We start from the raw sequence: 25,283 nt of genomic DNA, 5'->3' as shown, positions 1-25,283 counted from the left end.
AGGGAGGGCAGCAGGGTGGGTTCGGATAAATCGGCGCAATCGTTCCTGAAGGGAGCAGGTGACGTTTCATCCTGGATCAGGGCGCACAAGCTGGCAATGACCTTAACTCCCCAGCTATCCCAGGGCCTGGTGGGAAAGGCAGTCAGGGCACATACGGGCTGGAACTAGGGGTGCTGCAGCACCCCCCTGGCTTGAAGTGGTTTCCATTATATACAGAGTTTACGGTTTGTTTCAATGGCTCTCAGCAGCACCCCCCCCCCATACGAATTGCTCCAGCACCCCTGGTAGTGTGCTGTATTTCCTGACTAGAATTCAGGCCTAGGAATCTCCCAGGGAGAATCTGTTTCACACAGAATAGTTCCTTTCCTTTGTGCCTTTCAGCGAGGGAATCAGAGGTTTCTTCTAGCACTTGTGTGTTGATATTTGGGCATCAGGTTTTAGGGGAAGGCTCCACTGCCCTGGGGTCTGGGTCTGTTCATTCAAACAACAGTGGAGGTGCGTGGGCTGTTAGTGGTTAGAGAGGGTAGGGTGGGGTGGAGACAGAGTTCTGGGTTCTATCCTCAGCTCTGCCATTTAGTCACTGTGTCCCCTTGTCCACATCACCTCTCTGTGCCTCCACATCTGGAAAGTGAGAACTTGCCTGCTCTACAGGGGGTGCTGGAAGGAGGAAGAGACCTGAGCTGCAGCGCTGGGCCTCCCCTTAGGAGTGTTCCCAGGGGAGAGGGGAAGTGGGTGAGAAGAGATGTGAACTTTGAGTCCTCGGATCCCAGGCGGCAGGGGCCAGATGACGCCCTAGTGACAGGGGAAAAGGGGGGTAGGCTGCAGTGTCCAAACAGAACCTTCTCCTGGGCCGCAGCCTGTTACTACAGGGACATCAGTGTGGGCAGGAGGAACCTTCTGAAGGGCTGCTTGAAAAGGGGCTGGGCAGGGCGGAGCTGGGGAGAAAGGGGGACACAGAAGGAACCTAAAGCAGGGGGTCATCATGCCATGAGCCAGCCCTGCTGGGCACAGCTGCTCCAAGTCTGCCCAGCCCAGCTAAGCCTCCGCTTTTCTCTTTAGCACCATGAAACCCCAGCACGGTGCAGCTGGGATCCATTCTGCCAAGCTACAGTCTGGAACTGGGGGACGGCTCCAGACTCCCGGAACCCAGAGGCGCTAGAATGGGAGCGGGGAGCAGCTCGGCATTCCCTGGTGAGTGGCACTGTGGGGAGACACAGGGGTGAGCTGCAGAGATCCGGACCCCAACCTCTCAAGAACTGGGGGTTGTTTGGATTCGGGTCCAGGCCCATCTGTAACTGGGGGGGGGCTTTGACCCCTTCCTCTGCAGCATCCCGCATTGGCCACAGGCTCCAGGACTGGAGGGGCCATTGGCCTGCTCTGGCAGGCAGTGTCTGGGACCACAGGAGCAGCCCATCTAGACGGGGCAGCTGCGGCCAGTGCCTAGCACCTGCGGGTGTGGGACGGTGGGTTACTTTGCTCCCCCCTCCCCTCGCATTGGCCTTTGCAGCAGGGGCGCCTGGAAAGCCCCGGGGCGCTGAAGGGCCCCGCTCCAGCAGCCAAGTGTTGACACCCCTCCAGAGTCTAATTTGCCTTTGATAGGGACTGGATTGTTTGCGTCACCTGCAGGGCTCGGGAGCGGGCTATAAAAGGGGCTGCAGCCATTGTCTGTGGCAGAACAGAGCCCAGAGGCAGCTCCCCCCGCCCAGCCGTGCCCGATCCGTCGCTGCAGTCCCCGCCGATCCATCATGCAGCTGGTGGCCAGCCTGGTGTCCGTGCTGCTGCTGGTGTGGGGCGTGAGAGCCAGCGCCTTGCCCGGCGAGGAGAGAGCCGCCGTGGCCAACAGCAGGGTGAGGATCGCGCACCCCGGGGCGGGAGGCAGGGCGGGGGGGGGCCGCCGGGTGGGCGCTCTGTGCTGCTGGATCCGCCGGAGCTGCGGCGCGGGGGGCTGGAGACGGCGGGGCACCTGGTGAGGTGGGAGGGGGTCCCGGCAGACCGCAGAGGGGCCGCGAAAGCAAAGTCCGCGCTAGGCGCAAACTGGCACGGGGAAGAAGGGGAGAGAGGGGAAGGCGGGGAGAGAAACGCAGATGGCTGGGGGAGCCTGGCGAGAAGGAGCCGGGCAGAAAAGAAGGGGCGTGTAGGAGAACGGGAGGCTAGAGGGGGGTCCTGTCCCTGCTCCAGGAAGGACCCCGGGGGCGGCAGAATGCTGGAAGGACCCGGTGCAATAGGAAAGAAGGAAGGTAACCGAGAAATAAGAAGCGGAGTAATCACACCAGAATAAAGTCACTTTGCTCCGGAATAGAGTGTTCACATGGGAGATACGCCAGCATAGCTGGAGCAGTGTAATGGTACCGCTAGTCCCCCGCCCCCGATAGATAAACCCCAGGAGGTATAGCCAACGGGAGGGGGCACTTCGCCGCGCCACAGCCTCTGCCCTGTGCTCCCAGCCTGTGTCCACAGCTCTGCCCCGCGCCCTGCGCTCCGCCAAGCAGCACCTGTGCGCCTCCGGAGCGGCTCCGCGCCTTTAGCTGCGCAGCTCGCACTCCGGTGTGCGTCCATCCCAGCGGCGCGGCTCGCAGACTCGCCTCCCAGCCTGGGAACCGGCGGCAGCACAAAAGGGGAAGGAAGGGACCCGGGGTACCCCGTAAAGGCACCAGCTCCTCTCGCGCCCGTCTCTAGTTCCCGGGGTCGCTTTTTTCAGCCTGAGAGGTGGTTCCCCATCAGTGTCTGATGATCATGCTTTGGAGGGGGGCGCTTTGGAGGGGGCCCCTGGGGCGCTTTGGAGGGGGGGAGCGCGTCCCATGAGTAGCGAACGAGGAGACGGAACAAGAGACAGACACACACAGGGAGATGCTGGGAACAGCATCCCATTAGCGAGCGGCCCTTAGATCGGCCGTATCGCTTTGGGGCGTGGGGGGGGAATCACAGTCTCTTTCCTCTGCAGATTGTCACCACAACGACAGGTTAACCCTTTGGGTGACAGGTTAACCCTTTGGGTGACCGACACGTTTTTATCCCAAGTCTAAAGCGCAGGGAGAAGGGAAGAGCGCGGGGTTAGGCGGCTAAGCCCAGTCCGCGAGTGCCAGGAACGGTTCAGTGGCAGGTCCCACGCCGCTGCTGGGAGGGGAGATACACAGTTAATGACTTTTCAAAGTCCCGTGGAGAGCAGCTAGCGGTAGGGGGGTGGATTGGTGGCTGGAGGAGAGAGGCGCGGGTCCCTTTCTCAGGCGAAGCACCCCCGGGGTTGAGACATAAGCTGTTATGAAATACACCCCCAAATGCACGGGAAAGCAGTGGCCGGGGTATCCCCATGTCCCGGTGGAAGCGGCGCAGAGAAGCCAGCAGCCGTAAGACTCAGGGCGCGAACAGTAACCAGCTCTAGCGGCTCGGAGCTCTCCAGCGGTGGGAGCAAGGGGCGAGCGCACGGGGCTGGAGGGAGCAAGGCGGCTCTGTGGCCCCTTCCCCCTGGCACCGGTGCCTCGCTGGGTCCAGTGGCCGCCGGCTTCCAGCGCTGCCTGGTTCCGCTGGTTCCCAGGGACTGGAGCCAGGGCTTTGCCTCGCCCGCCCGGCTCACGGGTAGGCAGCCCGTGCCCAGGTAGCAGGGACGCCCAGTAGGCGGCTGGAGCGCTGCTTCCCAGCTCAGGGCTCGGCTCAGACGGGGCAGGGATTGGGAAATCAGCCCCCGGCCCTGCCCTGTGGGGCTTCTGCCCTTGCCACGGCCGCAGGCAGCTACGTGCCTCAGTTTCCCCGTCTGTCTAAAGGGCAAATAATTAGAGCCTGACCAATACCCACAAAGGTTTCCTTCAAGAATCAGGGGGATTAATGTGGTGACTCCCTGGGAAGAGCCTAGGCCAGGGGGTTGTGGCCCGGGGACAGCCTAACCCAGGGGTTCGTGGCTAGGGACCACCCGAGCATCGGCGGGGAGCAAACGCTGAATCCGAAGGGACGAGATTCTTCTGAGGGTAATGGAGAAACTGAGCTGAGTTTCTCTGGACCAGGGCTGGTGTGACTGAGATCAGAATCTGGCCCGAGGCTCGGTGAAAGCAGGCAATGTGGGTTGTTTCATATCTCCTTGGTCCAAGTAGCGTTTCCAGCCATTTGGGGCTACAGCTTCTCCCCCCTTTGCTCCCAAGACTGCCTCCTTCCTTCACCCTTAACTCTGGCCTCCTGGCAATGGTTGGCCAGAGGAGTCGCAGCACGAAGTTTCCCCATGTTAATAACATTTCTCAGCACATTGCCCCTCGATAGCCCTTCCCAAGTGGGTGCTGGGACTGCCAGGCAATGGGTACAGTAACCTGGGGGGGGGGTTGATAGCTAGCTGGGTTTGGGGAGGGTGGGAGGAGCAGGGGATATTGTAACAGAGTGAACCAGTTTGTTCACTGATCTAATGACACACAGGTGCTGCTGTCTCAGCCCAGCTGGCCAGTACGGCATGATCTAGCATGGGTCTGGGAGCCAGAAATTCCTGAGCTCTCTCTGTCATTGACTTGCTGTGTGAGCTTGGGTGGGTGAGATACTGTGGCCTGCGTTGTGCAGGAGGTCAGACTAGAAGATCATAATGGTCCCTTCTGACCTTAAAGTCTATGAGTCTAAGTCATGCCCCCTCATGCCTCAGTTTCCCCTCTTGTATGGTGGTGGTAGTAACTGTTTCCTGTTACCCTGGGAGACAGGGTGAGGATTAACTAGCTCCTGTCTGCAGAGCAAGTGCTGTACAGGTGCTGAGAGCCCTCAAGCCAGGAGCCTGTGGTGAGGGAGAGAGAACCAAGGGAACTGGGATCCTGGCTTTGTCCCCCTCTTCCGCCTCCCCTGTCTCTGATGAGACCCAGGCTTCCTGACCACTGAGAAGAGAACCAGAGACAGATTAGGGATTTGTGGGGCCCTGGTCCAGAGCAAGTGGGGAGCCCCTCCTCACCCCTTTCACCTGCAGTCCCCCCACCCCTGGCACTCCTGCTGGGGAAACGGGCTCAGGGCATGGGGACAGGAGTGCTGGGGGGTGGGGTGGAGCATCCAGGGCCCCTCATCTGGCTGTGGCCCCTGGGCTCAGGCCCCGTTGGGCCAATGGCTAATCTGCCACTGTAGAGAACCATCCAGGGCTCTATGCCAGAGCCTCTGTGCTAGCCCTCCCTCCTGTGCATGCTGCCCCCCTCCCCTCTGCTGGCTCACGGGCCAAGTGATGTGAACCAGGGAAGAGGAGGAGGCCAACTGGGACTGGCAAATGTCCCCACCTTTCTGCCTCAATACCCCCTCCCCCCACCATCATGAAGACCCCAGTGACTCTCATCCAGCACTATGAAACTGGCCATTCTGCGGTGATTAGCACCGCAGAGGATTGCCCAGTGTCCTAAGGGTTAGAGCTGGGCTCTGTGATGAGGAATGGAGAGCATTAGGCCAGTACCTGCAGAGTGACCTAAGGAGATGGCATCACCTCTCTTGTGCTTCCCACTTGCAGGAGCAGACCAAGGCCCGGAAGGACATGATCCTGAAGATGCTGGTGGGTCTCCTGGATGGGATGGACACGGGGCGTGAGGCAGCTTCCACTGACTTTGAAGAGCCCCCGGAGAGCAAATTGGAGGCGGAGCGGCTGGCTTTGGGGCGGTTAGCCCAGCTATCACAGCGAGACCGCAAAGCCCCCTGTAAAAACTTCTTCTGGAAAACCTTCACTTCCTGTTAACCCCCAAGCCCCACTACCAGCCCTGGATCCTGGCCCTCTCAGATTTTCCCTGTCCCCTTTAGAACACAAGAACTGTACCTGCATTGTAAATAGCATCCACATGTCAGTGGTTTGTTTTTCTCAAATGATTTGAGCTCTGTTTGTTTATTACTCCATTCACAAATAAAGCATGGCTGAGAGGCACCTTGGGAACATGTGTCTGCTTGTTTGTGCCTGCTGCAGCTAAATGCACACACACACACACATCTGGGCCTTCTGACACACTCAGTGGGTGCTGGGCAAAGGTCAGGGGCTGGCCTGGAAGGTGTTGGGGGAAAAGGACATGCTGACTAATATACGCAGGCTGATAATACTACCCGCAATACTTATTCCAAGCACTTAAGTATACTTATTATTAAGCATTAATATAGCAATTATATACTGTCCTATACTTTTATTATAATCCTGTTGAGTTGTGCTAAGTATCCCATAACACCTTGCATTAGCAGAAGTAAACTTTGGCTTAAGTAGATAGGAAAACTGTCAGTATCAGGAGATATAAATGTTTTCTAACAGCAACAGAAAGGGATTTACCCTCCTCACAAACTTATTTACCCTGGGAGAAGCCCAGGGGATGGCTCCAGGCCCTTTAGTGCTCAGAACAAAGATAAGGTTGCATCATGACCTGGGTTCATCACAGAGGATAAAGGGGTGCATCAGGGTACCAGCAACTAACAAGGTGAAAACCTGATTATTAAATCCAGTTTCAGATGCCATCTATAGTACCTTTTACTGATAGGAAAAGGGATATAACTTCAGGGAGCATGCCTTCCGTGTAAGGTGCATGTCACATGGCTGAACAGGACGGCTCTTCAGAGACTAGCATCATATAAACCTTTTTCCTGCATCATAGTAATAAACTGGACTGACTTTGATGAGTTGATCTCTTGAGTATGGTTCATAACAAACCAAAGTGTGCTCGAGCTACTGACTATACAATTTATCAACAGGCATAAAAGATAACAGGTGTTTCACACATAAGGAAGCCCAGAGCTCAGCCTGCTGGAGCCCTGGCTGGGCGGAAGTTCATACCACCGGAGGCCAGTTCAGGCAAGACAGTGTGCTGAGGGGTAATGGGCTAGGGAAATCCCCTCCATACTCCTAACCAGGATTTGGGAGCAACCAGAGACAGGCTTCTCCTGGGAGGCTCCGTGCCAAGTTTTACACTGAGCCCTGTGAAGGCAGGGGCAGGGTTGCTCTGCTCAGTGCTGGCCATGTGCAGTGCGGAGGCACAAGTGGTCTGGGCAGCTGGTGGTGGTTTGCTGCTTGTCGGAGTGCCCGGGTGCTGGAAGGGAGGGCGAGGAAGCACATGGTGCTGCTGCCCTAAGGAGGCACTAATGGGACACAGCTGTGACCAGACTCATCCAGACCCTGCCCAGATGGGCATTTACCCTGCTAGTCCCAGAGCTGGCACCGCCCCCAGCCTGGCTGCCTTGGAGCATCTGGAGCAAGGGAAAGGAGAGTGGAAATACCAAGGTAGGAGGCTAATCACGTTATAAGGGGGACGCCAGAAGGGCAGGACTCTAATTGCCCCATTAGTGAGACTCAGTAGATCTGGCCCTGCTGACGAAAGGAAGCTGGGGGTGGGAGGGAGAGCCCAGCCCAGCCCAGCCCAGCTTGCTTACTCGCTCTCTCCCTGACCCCTGTGGGACCAGGCCTTGAGGGTTGGCCCAGAAAATGGAAAATTCCCTCTGCAGCCCAGGTGGCTGCAAGAAACACAAGTACAGCCGTCTCTCCTGAGGGCATCACAATAGCCCCACTACAGCATCAGGTGGGGTTGCTGAGGCTTTGTCCTGGAGGAGGCCAGAGGGTCTAGCCATTCCTCCCTCAGCCAGGACTGGTGGGGTGGGGGGAGCAGCTGGGGTGAGGCCTAGGCTTCACGATTCTTTCCCCTGCCTTTTGCCATGCCCCTGGGGCATGACGGGTGTTATGCCACAGGGTCGAGAGCGCCCCATTATAATCAGGAACTGGGGGCAGGGCTGGCTTTAGGCCTATTCCACCAATTCCCCTGAATTGGGCCCCGTGCCCAGTGAGAATCCCTTCCCTGGCTAGAGGCGCTTTTTAAATTTGTACTCACCTGGCGGCGCTTCAGGTCTTCGGTGGCACTTCGGCGGCGGGTCCTTCGCTCACTCCGGGTCTTCGGTGGCACTTCGGCGGCGGGTCCTTCGCTCACTCTGGGTCTTCGGCGGCGGGTCCTTCAGTGCTGCTGAAGACCTGGAGCGAGTGAAGGACCCACTGCCGAAGTGCCGCCGAAGACTCAGAGCACCGCCTGGTGAGTACAAGCCCCACGTGTTTTTTTTTAAGTGTGTGGGTTTTTTTGTTTTGTTTTTTTTAAGTCATCCCTGCCGGGGCCCTGTTGAAACTGTTTGAATTGGGCCCCGCACTTCCTGAAGCTGGCCCTGACTGAGGGAAGGGTCTGTTGATGTTAGAGATTCACGCACCCCAGTCGTGAGCTGGGGGTAGCAGCCAGTGTATCAGTTCAGAAGGGTATCCTGCCCCTCCGTGCCTTGTGTGCTTGGTGAAGATGATGCCTCCAGGGGTCAGGGCAGGACCTGCAGGTAGCCCGGCTGTCTCCAGTTGCCTTGACCCAGGAGCAAAGCGACTAGCTTAGCAGAGTGATTTTCCCCCTTTTCCCCCCCACTCTGTGCTCTGACACCTGGGCAGAATTGCCTACCCCTCATACTCTCCTCATGAGCCCAGAGTGCATTTGGGGGTGTGTGGGGAGAAATCACTGTAACCTCGCAGGAGGAATATCCGAGGAGGGAGCTATGTGCAGTGTGGTTGTAGCGGTGTGAGTCCCAGGGTATTGGGTGAGGTAAGACCTTTACTGGACCAACTTCTGTTGGTGAGAGACAAGCCACTCAGAGCTCTTCTTCGGCTCTGGGAAGGGTACTCCCATCATTGCAGCAAAATGCAAAGTGGAACTAATTGTTTGGCATATGTAGTTAACGCATATTGTAAGGCAGGGTAATCAATTATTTTTGTTAAGGTCCAAATTTCTTGGTCAAGGTACAGTCTAGGTCCAGACTCCAGAGAAAATAATTAAAGAAAAAATGATGATGATAAATAAATAAAAAGATGTTGGGGTCTGTTCAAAAGGTTATGGCGGTCTGGATTTGGCCCTCGGGCTGCCTATTGACTACTCCTGTTGTAAGGAACCATTCAAGGTAGAGTGACCCATTAACACCTCTGCAGCCATAGGGAAAAAAGTGGGGGTGAGTGGGTTACAGATTGTTGTAAAAAGAACAGGAGTACTTGTGGCACCTTAAAGACTAACAAATTTATTTGAGCATAAGTTTTTGTGGGTTACAGCCCACTTCATTGGATGCATGCAGTGGAAAATAGAGTAGGAAGACACACCCACCCACCCATGAAACAATGGGTGTTACCATACACACTCTAGACACACCCACCCATGAAACAATGGGTGTTACCATACACACTCTAACGCGAGTGATCAGTTAAGGTGAGCTATTACCAGCAGGAGAGAAAATACTTTTTGTAGTGGTAATGAAAATGGTCCATTTGCAGCAGTTGACAAGAAGGTGTGAGGAACAGTTTTGGGGGGGTGTGGGGAATAAACATGGAGAAATAGTTTTACTTTGTGTAATGGCCCAGCCCCTCCCAGTCTTTATTCAAACCTAATTTAATGATGTCCATTTTGCAAATTAATTCCGATTCAGCAGTCTCTCGTTGGAGTCTGGTTTTGAAGTTTTTTTGTTGTAATATTGCGACTTTTATAGGTCTGTAATCGAGTGACCAGGGAGATTGAAGCGTTCTCCGACTGGATTTTGAATGTTATAATTCTTGAGGTCTGATTTGTGTCCATTTATTCTTTATGTAGTGACTGTCCGGTTTGGCCAATGTACATGGCAGATTGTTGTAACAGGCCACAGAGAGAGCTCTGTACTCCTGTACAGAGAGCCAGCCCCATGCTACAATGGGAGCTGCATTCGGTTTGACCCCCAGCCTTCAAATCCAGACACTCACAGGTCAGAAGCCAAATATCATATTAGGCTCCATCTCTGTAAGAAGCTGAAACAAAACTCAGGGAAGTTTGGGTCGGGATCCTACACCTCTGGCCCTGCTCTAGCTCTCACCAGAGCCTCCGAAGAAGTGAGCTGCAGCTCACGAAAGCTCATGCTAAAATAAATTTGTTAGTCTTTAAGGTGCCACAAGTACTCCTGTTCTTTTTGCGGATACAGACTAACACGGCTGCTACTCTGAAATCTTTGCGCTCTGTGAGCGGCCCATGTGCTGGCTCACCAGACAAACTCCTGCTCCTGTTCTGGGCCACTGTGCTAGTTCGCCAGGCTGAGACCAGCGAGGCCTGCTGCCTGGGCTCATGCTCGCCTGCCGAGGAGCTGGTTTAGCTTCGATCCTTCCCCTTGCGATTGGAAGGTGGGTTAGGCAATGTATGCAGCTGAATGGCGGGTAGGCCCTAGTGGCGGAGCTCAGTCCAGCATGGATGCTGGTCTCTAAAGCAGACGGTGGGGACCTGATTCTCTCCTGCCTTTTACCTGGGCAGTAACTGACACAGGTGCAGAATGGCTATAAAAGGCTGTTGCTCAGATTTGCCGTTATTCTCAGTAGTAGCATTAAGGGAAAGCTTAGAGACCCCAACTGAGAGCAGGGCTGCCCTGTGCTAGATGCTGGATGAATGCCCAGTGACAGTCCCAGCCTCAAAGAACTAACAGGATAAATATATGAGACGCACAATGTGCAGGAAAGGGAATAGAGACCGAAAGAAGGGAAGTGACTTGCCCATGGTCCTATAGCAAGTCAGTGGCAGAGACAGAAATAGTGCCCAGGTCTCCTGATTCCCACTTCACTAGGCCACACTGCCTGTCTGGTGGTAGAACTTCACATCCTCTTTGCACAGGTCTGAATGATGGGACCGAGAGAACCAAGCGCTGGGAGGCGATAGCACCCAAGTCGGAGGGGCCATTGTTGGAAGCGAGGAAGCACTGAATTAGAGGTTTGGTTTTAGTAAGAATCTTTGCTTTGGTTTTTGAATGTGAGTGGCACTGAGGTTTCTGCTCGCAGCAGCGTTTCAGTCAAATCAGCCCCCGGCCTGTTTTCTTCTTCCAGCTGAGGTAACGCTTCCAACTCCCCCGCTCTCCCGGCGTAATGAGTGATACAGCCACTCTGGCACCCAGATGGGCAGGCTCATCTCTGCCATTTCGCTCTCTGTCAGGCTGCATTTTCCACCTCGTTTGCCATGGAAGTTTCTGGCTCTCTTTGTCTGGCTTTTGGGAGCGGTTGGAATCTTGGAGCTTGTTTTATTCCTTACTCCCTAAAGAAAATATCAGATCCGTGCTAGGGAACTCAGCAATGGGATCTGGAGCCTTCCTACCCTTGCTTACCAGTATGAGTCCAGCTCAACTTAGTAGGGGCCAAAAGGTGTAATCACAGAATCTTCTTTCTGGCAGTGGTGCTTTAAAGGATGGAGCAAGAAGCCGGCCAGCAGATGTGGGAGAATCTGTCTCATTCTAACCCCTAATAGCAATTGTCTCAAGCCCTGCAACATGACTGTTCAGTGGCCTATAGGTTAATATGTTTATGGGTCACAGCCTAATCCTGTAGTGGAGCTGAGGACCGGAGGCTGAGCTCCCTCTGTCACTCCTGCTGATGGGCCTTTCTGGGCTGGTTGAGGCACTCTGGCTGAGCGCTGAGGAGGAAGCTTGCACTGTCTCTGCTGTGGGTAGAAGTGGTTCTCAATTATTGTGGGTCACATGTGCAGCTTTCTGTGTGTTATGTGGGCCACATCCACACAGTCCATATACTGCCTGTATGGCCCCGAGGATGTCACCTCACCTGGGCTGCAGCTGTGTGCTGATCAGGCCGTGGGTTGAGAACCACTGGCTACAGGCTTCCAGTCTCTCCAGGTCTGTGGAGCCAGCACCTCTCACTAGCACTGAAATCTGTGCTTGCAGTATGGCTGTTGTGTTTATTCTTCCATTTTTCTCAGGGTAAGTCGAGAGATCGGGGAGGGGCAGTGGCCTTGGGTCCCAGGTGGAGATGGTGGGGGTGGTATGTGCTGGTTATCGATGAACGGGGAGTTCTGTGAGTGGTTCTGAGTGGGTTTTTACTTTGAATGTTGTCTATGTGGCTGATTGGCTGTTTGTTTGTTTGTTTTTTAAGTGAAAAGTGCCCAGACTTCTAGACAGGCGCTGGGAGCCTTCTGGGGGTATGTCAACCCCTAGGGAAAAAGGTGTCTTGAAAACATGGTAGCGACCACATTTATAGCCACAGATCTTGTCTTCACTGATAAAGGTGTATTTTTACCTCAGGGTAACTGAAGTGCATGAGCTACCCTGAGGTAAAAACCACAGTGAAGACAAGGCTGTCTTGTTTTACCTCACAGTAAACTAGGCAAGGTCAACCCCAGGCAGGGGTATAGAGCTGCCTAGTTCGCCTCACGGTAAAACTAAAGTGCCTCGTCTTCACCGTGTGGGTGTTTAGCCTGCAAACTCGAAAAGTACGCTCCCCTGGCTGACACCCTGCGAGCAAAGGGCTACGAGGTCTACACCGACGCTCTGATCGTTGGGGCCTTGGGCGCATGGGACCCCCTTAATGAGCGCGTACTGCGGACCTGTGGGGTGGGCCGTCGCTACGCGCGGCTCATGAGATGCCTACTGGTCTCGGACGCTATCCGGTGGTCCAGAGACATCTACACAGAGCACGTCACCGGCCACCGTCAATACCAAGAGTGAGCCGGCGTGACTCCACGCACCCACAAGGAGGAAGAGACCTGTAAACTTCCCCTGTTTGTTTCCACAGTGACTCTGTGCACTTGAAGGGGGGACAAGTCCCGTGGACCCCCCCATTGGACTCTATCCCCTAAGCCCTGAACCCACCAAACTGCACTCTACCATGTGAGGGTCATCCTAACCCCATTACTCAGCCCGCTTATTCATGCCCATGACTATCTGTAACCTGTTTGTATGAGTGATGTACCCTCAGTGTTTACTGACTGTATCTTGAATTCACCCACCGTATACCCTGCATTGGGGACATGACAGACTGTGTATATGTATATGCTGCCTAACACCAAAATGCTAACATCCATCCACAACCTGTATGTTAGCCCCAATGACATAATAACTGACGCTTTAAACACTTTGTATCGTTTATTCTAAATATTCTCTAATAAAATTTAAGTCTGAGGCGAACTAGGCAGCTCTATATCCCTGCCTGGGGTTGACCTTGCCTCATTTACTGTGAGGTAAAACAAGAGAGCCTTGTCTTCACTGTGGTGGTTTTTTTTTTTTTTTATCTTGAGCTAGCTCATGGGCATTAGTTTCCCTGAGGTAAAAAATATACCATTGTTTAGCAGTGAAGATAAGGCCCTAGTATCGGAAGGATAAGTCATTGTTTTTTTACATGTTCGCTGGCTTCGGTGAACGGTAGCAGGGAGTCTATGCTAAACTACACACAATCCGTACCTGGGCACCAAGGCTTGAGGCATGTCCAGACTAACCTTTGCCAATTAACTAAAGATAGTTAGCACCTTTGTAATCAATTAATTCCAGGAAAAAAAAGTCTAGTGGAGCCAAGCGAGTGCCTTCTAGTCCAATGCCTCAGCTACAGGTCAGAGTTCTGGTGTTTGCTCCTGAATCTGCCACAGATATGCGCATTTGACCTTGGGCAAGTCACTTAGGCACAGCTTTTCAGAAGTGGCCACTGTATATTTTTCCCCATCCCGTACCCCCATCACCAAAGGTGCTCGGCACCTGTAGCTCCCAGTGATTCCAATGAGAGCTGTGGGTGCTCATTCCCTCTGAAAAGCAAGCCCAAAAGTTTCTCGAGCTGCTCACCAAAATCAATGGCCACTCTTGAAAATCGATGCTTTTACAGGGGGCTGTAGATCTAAATTAATCAGTGGTGACAAAACTCCTTGAGAATCATGAATGGAAAGTGCCATAGATGTGCCAAGTATATTAATGAGTCCATCTCCCCTAGGCAATGCAGAACTGATACTCACGCTGTTCTCTAGTTATAGATGGCTCAGGTGACAGGGCTTCTAGCACTTCCTTTGCTACATCTGCGGGTGAGCTTTGGTATTGTGTGGAGCAACTCACCTGCATACTAAGGACATGGCTTTCAGAACTGCCATACCATGAATAAATAACCTCCCACTCCCCTAGGATATTGGAATGACCATGTGGGAGAAGAGGCCTGGCTGGCTGGTAGTGAGTAGGAACACGAGTGAGGGGATATGTTCAGCCAGAGAGAAGTGGGCGAGGACCTGGAGTGAACAAGGGCAACCAGCTGTACAGCAGCCGTGGATTCCATTTTTGAACTCAGTGAGCGGTGTCACTTCCTAGGGGTACCCAGTGCTTTGAGGCACCTCACCACCTCCTGCTGTCAGTGTGAGGAAGTCATGTCTGTATCTGTCCTTTCTCAGTTCCCTGACTCCACCAACCTCTGGCCACACAAGTCCTGCATTCCAGGCCACCTCAGGCCTCACTCTCTCTGCACAGGTTGGTGATAGCCAACCCCCTGACATCCGAGTCCTTGGGGCGTTCCCTGTCGTGTCCAACCCTTTATCCACTGAGCGCTCACAGAATTACTGGGCCTGCTGTTCCCAAAGGCACAGTATGCTGCAGCTTACTAGTAATACTGTAGAACACAGCTTCAGTGAATGCACGGCACTTAGGTATATGTACAGTGAAAACACAAATACGTTTATTTTCAAAGAACAGGGAGTCAAGTGATAGTGAGTGAGAATATTGGAGACAAATGGTTGCATAAAAAACAACATTAGAACATGCTTTTTAGAGACTAAACTTACCGTAACTAACCAAATATTCCCCTGTCTCTGACAGGATGCTTTCCCCCCCCCCCCCAGTCTTTCCTCAGCCTTTTCAGCCAGTTTAGTTGAGACCCTTCTCATAAGAGCAAGCCTGCTGACGACTTATCTTCACAGATGGAAGGAATACCTACGGGTTCATCTTTAGCCCAAATGTTGTTTCAAAAGTTCATTGTCTTACCCCTACCCACCATAACTCCTGCTATTTACGTCTTCCTGTTAATTTCCACCCTCTGAAGATTTCACAATCCTTCATTAGCATTTGGCTCAGACTTGTGAGTGGATGCCCATTGTGAACTATACAATACTTCATTTACATGTAAACAGATAGTTAAACATTTCTTTCTTGCCGCTTTTCACCTTTGCTGCTGACCAGTCCCTAGACACACACCTTAAGAAGATCTTTTTTGTACAGATACGTAACTCCTTAAATATCATCTGTACCTACATCTCTCAATGGTCAAGAGAATCAATATGACACCGGCTTTTATTAGAGACTTTGCAATAACCCCTGGGCTACCTGTGCCCTCTTCTAGTTGGCATCAAGAGGTCTTTGGGTCTCACTCACCGATTGGATTTATTAATGAGACACCTGCATCTGGCACCCTTCATCTGAGGATTTCAGGGCACTTTACAGGCACTAATGAATTTAGCTTCACAACATCCCGTGGTACGTTCGTACCATTGTCCCTATTTCATTGATCTTCGAGATGGAGTTGGAGTGACTTGCCTAAAGTCACAAGGCTCGTTATTGGTGGAGCTGGCAATAAATCCCACAAGTTCTCCCGCCCAGTCTCCTGCCCTAACCACGAGGCTGTGTTTGTTTCTGCACATGACCTTAGTGAATTTTCTGCCTCACTCAGTCTCATTTAAGTGGAAATGTAACACGGTCAAATAACTCATTTGTTCACTCACTTTATTACTCACTCTAGCTAGATAGTGTTGAGTTTCTCAGTTCCCTGACCTCATATCTGAGCTGCGAAGGCTTTCATTTGTGAAGTGGGCTCCTAAGCTGTGTCTTCACTTACTCCTCTGAACAACTTTATTCACCAGACCCCCAGCAACAGCAGGCTGTGAATACATCCTTATACCCGACAGAGGGCTTTCAATGAAAGAAAGATATTGTCTTGACTATAAAGGTGGCACAGCAGCTTCAGGCAAGAAGCCTACAGCACAGGAGACTCCTGAATGCAAACGACCCTTTGGCATCTTCAAATAACATCTGAAACAATAGCTTCTCCACAGCCTCGCCTAGCCCTGATAAAACTCTCAGGGATGTAAGTGGGCCGGGGTTGGGGGAGAATTGATGAGGCATTGTAGCACAGGTAGGTTTGCTTTTGTAGCATGGGCAGAAAGAGCATACTGTGCTTTCAGTTAAACCGCAGTTCGAAATACTATACGCTGCAAGCACTTGAGAGAGGAGGAACGATAACAGGGCTCTGCACGGCTCTAGCATCTCAAAGAAATTTACAGAGATGGACATGGCTTATTATTCTCCATTCCATGCATGGGGAATCTAGAGCGCATGAGAACGTCCATACTGGGTCAGACCAAAGGTCCATTTAGCCCAGTATCCTGTCTTCCAACAGTGGCCAATGCCAGGTGCCCCAGAGGGAATGAACAGAACAGGTAATCATACCCGGCTTCTGGCAAACAGAGGCTAGGGAAACCATCCCTGCCCATCCTGGCTAATAGCCATTGATGGACCTATCCTACATACATTTATCTAGTTCTTTTTTGAACTCTGCTATAGTCTTGGCCTTCACAGCATCCTCTGGCACGGAGTTCCACAGGTTGACCGTGCGTTGTGTGAAAAAATTTCCTTTTGTTTGTTTTAAAACTGCTGCCTATTAATTTCATTGGGTGACCCCTAGTTCTTGTGTTATGAGAAGGAGTAAATAACACTTCCTTATTTACTTTCTCCACACCAGTCATGATTTTATAGACCTCAATCATATTCCCCCCCTTAGTCATCGCTTTTCCAAGCTGAAAAGTCCTAGTCTTATTAATCTCTCCTCATATGGCAGCTGTTCCATACCCCTAATAATTTTTGTTGCCCTTTTCTGAACCTTTTCCATTTCCAATATATTTTTTTTAAGATGGGGCAACCACATCTGCATGCAGTATTCAAGATGTGGGTGTACCATGGATTTATATAGAGGCAATCTGATATTTTCTGTCTTATTATCTATCCCTTTCTTAATGATGCCCAACATTCTGTTTGCTTTTTTGACAGAATGTTGGGAATCATTAAGAAAGGGATAGATAAGAGCACAGAGAGGTGAAATGACTCGCACAGGTTCACACACCAAGTTAGGGTTTGTCTACATGGGGAAATTAACTGGAATAGCTTTTTTCTGGACTAGCTCCCCATGTGGATACGCTATTCCAGAAAAAATCCAGAAATAGTCACTTGTATTCTAGAACGGCATGCTTCCAAAGTGGAGTAATTATTCCAGAATAAAGTGTCCACTTGGGGAGCTTTCCTGCATTAGCTGTTCTAGTCAGTTTCCCTAGGTAGACACACCCTTAGTAGCAGAGATGGGAATAGAACCCAGGTCTCTGGGGACTTACCTCTCTAAATCATGCAACCCTTTAGAGAGCAGACCTGTGCATTCCTAAAGGGTTGCTTGTGTCACCTGAAGCTTAGCTAGAGGCAAGTCCTGTTTGCCAGCTGCATATTATTTCTGCTTTCCCCTCTACAGGCTCCCACAGCACTGGAGCTGCCTTGGGTCTGGTTTCCCTATTCATATCTCCTTTCACAGCCTTGAAAGGGTGCTGGCTTGTCCAAGGATGGGAGCTCTACAGACACCTATGTGGATGAATATCTTCAAACGTGTCCTCCTCCTGCCTCTTAAAACTGTGTTTGAGGCCGACAGAACGTTTCAGACTCACGTGACTTGATCCAGGGAGACGAAGCCACTTAGGAACTGACGGAAATAGAGACAGTTCTCACTGTATTTATTTACTTAAATAATCCCCCAACCTTGCACACAAACACATGAAATATTTGATTGCAAACTTCCCCCTTTGCTCTGCAGTGTGGGGTGGCTGAGGTCTTGGAACCAAACTTGGGACGAATCATTCTTCGTTCCTCTTGTGACAAGGGATTTTGGCTCTGAAAGTGGCAAGCTCAGGAAAGAGAATCTAAGCCTTCTTGCTTCTAGTCCCGGTACAGTGGCTGATTACGAACATGATGATGGCGGGGAGAGGCAGATGGACTGGCTGGTTCAGGGGCTTGGTATTGAAACAGGATGCACTTCACTTGGAGGCGACTAGTTCCAACCCTGCTCAGGGTGGTCGTGGCCTAAAAGTTGGCCATTGTATGGAATAAATTTGTTGGTCTCAATCCAGCTCAGTAAATGGATGCCTGGATTACAAAGGCCCTCTCAACTGCTACTAATAGGTATGCCTGACCAAGAGAGAGGCCAAGGATGAGTGGCCGTGAAAGCTGACTGCTCCTGGCCCATAATATCTAGATATGGTCCAGGAGCTTCTTGGTTGCCTGAAGGAGAGGTTTAGAACTTGTTTTTCTGGGCGCTGGTCTCCACTGTTTTGGCAGGCTGGGGCCCATAGGTTACATAAGGATAGCAGGGGTGGTAGGTTTAGCTGTGGCTGAGATTTTAAATTTTAATGGGAGCTGAAGGTCCAAATTCCCTAGGTGGCTTTGAACACCTCGGTCTGCACTTGCCGGTGGATCTGGCAGAGGTTCAGGGCAGCTGTTGGGGTGATGGAATGGAAAGGGGAGGAAGAGGGACTAGCACGTTGTTTCCTTTGTACTGTAGGTTGAACCCCCCCCCCCCCCCTTTCAGGACAAGTTTCTGCACAGGGAGTCCCTGCGGAAACCACCAGGGCAAAGAAACACCCATGGGCGAGCCTGCAGTGCTAAGAAAACTTTCCCTCTTCCCTGTTCTGCTGCTGCTAATCTGTTTGCGGAGGTGAATCAGCTCCGGGGTGAAGGCTAGCCAGCCAGAAGCTTCAATGCAGGTGTGCGTGCGGGAAGCTGCAGCTGCCTAAAGGGCATGGGCACACACATTAGTGGCCCAACACTGCAGGGAGTGAGTGTCTGTCTCTTGGTTTGAAATCGCTGCTTCCAGGTGGTATTTGGCTCGGTCTGTGAAATGAAGAATTTGCCCACTGCTGGGAGCCAGCAGGCTGGAAAGTGCCTCCTGATTGCTCTTCCGGAAAGGATAACAAATCTGTTCAGTGCTGGTGAGCGGCGTAGCATGCTGTAGGGTGAGGGTGTGCGGGGCGGTAGGAGAAAAACAAGCGAGGAGAGAGGCCAGCGGTGGCATCTCCCTTCTGGAGAGGAGAGGGGAGTGTCACTCTATTGCCAAGGAATCTGAATGGGGCGTGACCCATAGATGTGCACTGCAATGCGTGGGTACAGCAGGGGAAGGTGAGAGTGGAGCAGCATCCCAGAGCTCTTCATTCCCAGGGATACACACACATCCCCTTACACAGGTCATTTATCACTCTCACTGGGGATATGCTCACACTGCAATTGAGAGGCGTGATTGCAGCACCTGTAGGCGTACACAAGCTAGTTTTGCTGTAGATCAAGCCAGCTCTGTTTGCTTGGGACCCTGGGTACATACTCAAGCAGCCCACGCCCCTTGCTATCGCAACTTCATTGCAATTGTTACTTGAACTAGATTTGATCTTTGATTGTTACACACCGGCTAGGGCATGTCTACATGGGCTGCAGTCACATCTCCGATTGCAGTGTAGACATCCACAGGATATAGTACACTGTGAGGTTACTCTGCGTGTGTGTGTTGTGGCGTGTGACTGCTTGGAGAGGGCCTGGGGATTATCAGATGTGTGTGTCTCTTGTTTTATAGGATAGGAATTATAACATTATGTTCTCACTTCTGCAACATTAATAGCAGCTTTCATGCAGTGATCTTGGGGGAATGCTGTAGACTTTGATTAATTCAGACTTGCAGTGCCCGTGTGTGGCAGGCAAGTTTGATTATCCCCATTTTACAGCTGGCCAAACTGCATGAGAGAGGTGAAGTGGCTTAACCAAGTTCACGCAGCCATGGAGTGGTTATGTTCAGGAATAGGCCCTGAGAAGCCTTGGTGCCTCGTCCCCTGCTCTGAGCACAAGGCAAGACTGCCTGCAAGTTACTGCCCCTTTGCAGTCTTCAGACAGAGACAGGGCAGCTCAGATTTAAACACCTGCACAACCAGTAAGTGCCTATATCACAATTGTCTGCTCATGTATGGAGCAGCCCAGCCCCAGGATCTCTTTCAACGTCCAGGATCTGGAAAGGTTGAAGGGTGGGTTAATAAGTTTCATGCTTCTGCCAGTCCTGCTTTGGCAGCTGGTGAGATCTGACTGCAGGCCCTCACGGGCTGTAAATCAGAGCTGGCGTTTTTAAGGAGAACTGTAATGAAAGCTGAAGGATTCGAGGGAATTGTTTTCCTGAGTCCCTTGCCTCCATCATTCAGAGGCATATATAATTACCACTGTGCACCTTCAGGAGGGGAGACTTTCTAGTAAATGAGATGTCACAGACAGAAACAAGGCAACCCTGATTCTGGCTCCTAATGAGACCCTTAACCCCATACCCTTTTTTGATGCCTCCGGTGGGCCCCATTGGTGAACAGCGAAATGATGGTTTCCATATTTTAAGGTTTAATGCAAAGCTGGATTCCATAAATACAAAGGACCCGCCAGCACTTTGAAGAGACGGGAGCATCTTCCAAGACATGTCTGGTTCATCCTTCTTTCAAATGTAGCAGTAAGATTGTGGTAACACCCAAGAGCTGCAGGCATGGACCAGAACCCTATTGTGCCAGGCACTGAACAAACTCAGAACAGAAAGTCCTTTCCCCGAAGAGTTTACACCAGGGTTGGGCAAATGTTTTGGCCTGAGGGCCATATCTGGGTATAGAAATTGTATGGCGGCCCATGAATGCTCACGAAATTGTGGGTTGGGGTGTGTGGGAGGGTGAGGGCTCCAGCTAGGGGAGTGGGCTCTGGGGTGGGACTGGAGATGAGGGATTTGGAGTGCAGGAGGGTGCTCCAGGCTGAGACTGTGAGGTTCGTAGGGTGGGAGGGGGATCAGGGCTGGGGCACAGGGTGGGGTTGAGGGCTCCGGCTGGGGGTGTAGGCTCTGGGGTGGGGCTGGGGATGAGGGATTTGGGGTGCGGGAGGGTGCTCCGGGCTGGGACTGTGAGGTTCATAGGGTGGGAGGGGGATCAGGGCTGGGGCAGGGGGCTGGGGCACGGGGGGGGTTGAGGGCTCCAGCTGGGGGTGCAGGCTCTGGGGTGGGGCTGGGGATGAGGGGCTTGGGGTGTAGGAGGGTGCTCCGGGCTGGGACTGAGGGGTTTGGAGGGCGGGAGGGGGATCAGGGCTGGGGCGGGGGATTGGGGTGCAGGGGGGTGAGTGGGCTCAGGGGTGCAGGCTCTGGGCGGTGCTTGCCTCAAGCAGCTCCCAGAAGCAGCAGCATGTCCCGCCTCCAGCTCCTGGGCGGCCAGGCAGCTCTGCACGCTGCCCTGTCCGCAGGCGCCACCCTGGAAGCAGCAGCAGCAGCATGTCCCCTCCAGCTCCTGCGCGGCCAGGTGGCTCTGTGCACTGCTCTGTCCCCGGGCAGCGTCCCTGCAGCTCCCATTGGCCAATGGTGCTGCGGGGGTGGCGCTTGGGGCAGGGGCAGTGTGTGGAGCCCCCTGGCTGCCCCTATGCATAGGAGCCGGAGGCAGGACATGCTGCTGCTTCCAGGAGCCGCGCGGAAACCCCCCGACCCCGCTCCCCAGCTGGAGCGCCAGAGCAGGAAAAGCCCCCACTCCTGCTCCCTGGTGGGAGCTCGAGGGCTGGATTAAATGTTGTGATGGGCTGGACACGGCCTGTGAGCTGTAATTTGCCCACCCCTGGTTTACACTCTAATGATAAGACACGTGGATACAGACAGACGGACAAGGGGAGCACAAGGAAGCAATGAGAAAAACCCCAGCCATGCCCTTAGGTTTCTCTGGCAGAGGATGGTTAGATACATCTCTCTTTTAAGCCTAACTCCCTCCTGTGCTGCTGTAAATTCTAGGGTTGCTCAGGAAGTATGCCAGGAGCCATCTTCTACCCAAAGACGCTGTATGCATTTGGGTGATGCTGGATGTGTATGAGGCTCCGATCTACCTGGTCTGCATGGTAAGCATATGAGATGCCTCTTCCCCTCTCATTTGAACTTGCCCGCTTGCGCAGAAACCGGCTGTCTATGCATCATAGTTTTTAATAAGGGAGCGGAGAGGATGAGCCGTGATACAAGTACACTGGTAAAGCAGCCTGGGCAAGCGCAGGACTGAATGCACATGGAAAATGACAGGGAAGCAGATGCATCTCCCTCTTCCTGTGTGTTTGGACAGCGCCTAGTGCAGTTATAGCTCCTCTTGGAATACAAATAATTCATAAGATAAAGAGCCTGTATTAACTCTGCCGGGGTTTGAACCTGTCATGCTGCAGAGCCTAGCTATGCCAAACCTGCTGTTTAGACCCCTTGGTCACTCGCTACTGCATGGAGCTGCGAGGTTGTCTTTTCTCCTACCTGCACCAGACTTTAATTCCAGTGATCCAGTTGTTTAATTCATTATTATTTGCATTGTGGTGGTGTCTAGAGGCCACAGCGTGTGGGGGGAGTCATTGTGTTTGTACAGTATCTAGCACAATGGGGTTCTGGGCTGTGACGAGGGCGCCTAGGTGCTACGGAGCTATAAATAACACTAGTCATTGGACTAGAGGCTGTACGAAGCCCTAGTAAATGACAGCCCCGGCCCTGAAGAGTTTACAGTAGGCAAGACTGACGAAGAGTGGGAAAGAAAACGGAAGCACAGAGAGGGGGAGTGACTTGCCCAAAGCCACCCAGCAGCAGAACTGGGACTAGACCCTCATGTCTCCTGACTCTTAGTTCAGTGCCCGACCCGTTCTAATAAAAAGTCTGCAGCCCTCTCAAAGATTTTGCCCTCTCTGACGAGTCCCTTGCCAATTTAGAAAACACAAAATTACAGCGCCAAAGATTAGGAGGGTTTATTTTTGTATGAGAATTTCTAAGATGGAAAATATGTTTCAAAGTAGAAAAGTGAAAAGCCATTTGGACCATCTGTGTCCCATTACTGAGCCGGGGCTGTCATCCATTCTCATTAGGCAGGGCCTGAGAGCGTGGGCGGGGGAAGAGATCAGGGCAGCTGCCCTGGGCACCAGGCTAAAAAGTACCATATGGAAAAGCCTAATATATGTTAACAGGCATCAGAGACCTAAATTGAAAGAATAATGGCCCATCCTCGTGTGGCAGCCGCGATGAGACAAACCCTCAGCACCGATTTATCAGTTGCAATTTCAGGTCATTACAATGCTGCTAAGCAGAGGCTAACAGACAAGTGAGAGAGATTAATCTGACTTCAGCAAGAGTGATTTTTCCAGCCCCTCTATCACTCTGGCCCCCTCTCATCCTCGCTAATGTAGAGCCAATGAAATAGCCTCCTACCTTCCCCTCCTCTTCCCTCCCTCCCCCCCAAAAAATTCTTCTTGCTGGCCCTTGCCTTAGAGATCCCATCATAACATTTAACGATGCAGTAAGATCTTGTTATTTACTAGCTTCTGGAGGTCTGTCTCGTTCGTGCTACTCCAAATGAACTCATGCAGTATAAGGACCTGACTAGAGTAAGTATTCCCCTTCCTTCCAACCCCATGGTGATGCACCTACACCATGAGCTAAGAAGCGCACAACCTGGAGCTAGAACCAGCTCTTCGGGGGAGGTTTGAATTGTTTCCTCTCCATAGCCTTTCTCAAGGAAAGAAAGAAGCGGAATGCAGATGCCCTCTGTTTTGCTTTTCGCATAGCCAGTGGCTTTTGACTCCATTTGCAGTTCTGTGTTAAAAATGTTTGAGAGCCAATAACGAAGCTCAGCCATTCTATTGTTTATAGACAAAACCATATGGTACAGAGGGGAGAGAGAGAGAGAGAGAGAGAGTTAATACAGCACTAATCCCTCCAGGAGGCGGGTTCTCACAGTGTTTTCAGGTTGCCTTATGCAGAAGGCGCACTCCCCAAAACTACCTCTATTTATGATGACATTGTGCACAAGCTAAGACCCTCTGTATGTCATCTAAGATTCCACCCACCAATTTCAACTTGTTTTTTTGGTACCACGGTGTACCTTTTGTTTTGGACACAGGATTCCAGGTACTAACAGGCATGAAGGCATCTCCTAAGCTTTACCCAGGGCACAATATTAACAGAACTTGTCTTTGACAGGTTTCCTATTTTCTAATGCCAAAGCTGACTTCAGCTTTGCAGAGTGTTGTGGGATACTTGATGCGGGTGAACTGAATTGGGGGGAAGATCATAATACATTCAGTTGACATAACTCCCCAATATATATATACACACCGTGTGCATAATACCTAGTGGTGTATACTATACCTAACCTGTATTGGCTAACATGGTATATTGGTACCACACTTTGCATTTTGACCTACCAGATGTTCCAATGTCCTGCCTGTAGCCAGCAGTCCCCCAAGACTTGGATGAATCAGTTTGGCATGAAGCTCTTCCAGTACCCTGGGATTTCGGACCAGGGCTTGGGAGCAGTTTGGTACTAGGCATTCTGTTTTGCATTGCTGGAGACAGAGTCCCTGTCAAAAGCCTAGATCTGAACTCTGGGTCAGGAGCCAAGTTCACTTCTCCAGTCTCTCTCTCGAATAGGCCAAATTGTTCTCTCTTCCAGACAGGTTTGGCTTTACTGTAGCAGACTAGGCTGGCATGACCGTCTGACACTGCCAGCACCTGTCCTTAGAAGATAGTTTCACCAGGAGCATTTTGGGATAGATTCTAACAGACTCCATGCCTAATTCAGAATTAAATGGCTTGAGTGCCTGTATTACATCCACCAGACTCTCTGCCTGTGCCGAGGGACATAAAGACTCCAGGATAAGTCAACAATCTGTAGTAGTGTTTTGTCAATAAGGATCCTAGCAATTCCAGAGGTAGCCTCGACAAATTGTCAGCCAGATTTCAAATGAGGCCACAACGGCACTAGCAAAATGTGTGTGTGTGGATGCACCAATTGCATGTGCCAATCCCACATGCAGATCTGCTTTTGTGCATGTGAATCTAGTGAGCACATAAGCAACATCTGAAAATGTGGCCCTATTTGGCAGGATTACTTCTCCCACCCCTGAAATGCAGCCATCTCTCAGAAGGAACGCAGCAGCTGTGTAACATTCCTGTGTGCGGTTAAACAGTTTAGGGCAAGTAGTGAAGAATACCTGAATACAGAAGTCCACTCCTCACTCAAGATGCTTCTGATTAAGTCACATTCTACTGAGCCCCATTATGGGGCTGTTGCTGTTTTTTATTTCCTGGATCTCTCTACTGCTAAGACTGTATGTTCGGATTTGCCAAGAAGTATAATATATCGCACATTGGGTATGGATGGGAGATGCGTTTTCTCTCCATTATTCTTTCCACGGCTGGCTGGCTGCTTGGTAGATAAATTCTTTCTGGAATGCTGGAGATTTTGGTTCATGCTGCCAGTGGTTATGGTACCATCTTCAATCCACTTTGTCTGCAGCAGGAACTGAACTACAGATATTCAGTAAGGGTATTCAGCCATAGGGAGGTGTCTCTGTCGCCACCCTTTGGACTTTTCTGTAGCTCCCATTATTCCAGTATCTGAGTCATAGTTTTGGAAGCACTTTAGACTAGATCTGTTGGATCAATGGGCTAACAACTCCTCTTTTGCACAACACAGAAATGATCA

General features: G+C 51.7%; 2 protein-coding genes across 2 annotated transcripts in view; both read left to right on the top strand.

The window, feature by feature from the left end:
- Positions 1-1,648: 1,648 nt before the first annotated feature.
- Positions 1,649-5,852, top strand: LOC123354424 (somatostatin-2-like). The gene is made up of 2 exons (XM_044996498.1): positions 1,649-1,847; positions 5,447-5,852. Exons 1-2 carry the CDS (start codon positions 1,746-1,748, stop codon positions 5,666-5,668), a joined length of 324 nt encoding a protein of 107 aa, XP_044852433.1. The 5' UTR covers positions 1,649-1,745; the 3' UTR covers positions 5,669-5,852.
- Positions 5,853-7,064: 1,212 nt separating this feature from the next.
- Positions 7,065-25,283, top strand: part of MASP2 (MBL associated serine protease 2) — a 47,317-nt gene continuing 29,098 nt past the window's right edge. The window contains exon 1 of the mRNA XM_044996157.1: positions 7,065-7,183. The gene's annotated coding sequence lies outside the window, so the exon portion shown is untranslated. The remainder of the gene's footprint in view (positions 7,184-25,283) is intronic.

This window comes from Mauremys mutica, chromosome 21 (assembly GCF_020497125.1).
Source record: "Mauremys mutica isolate MM-2020 ecotype Southern chromosome 21, ASM2049712v1, whole genome shotgun sequence".
Classification (NCBI taxonomy): domain Eukaryota; kingdom Metazoa; phylum Chordata; order Testudines; family Geoemydidae; genus Mauremys; species Mauremys mutica.
The sequence above is the reverse complement of the archived record's forward strand: the minus strand, read 5'-3'. Positions and strand labels throughout refer to the sequence as shown.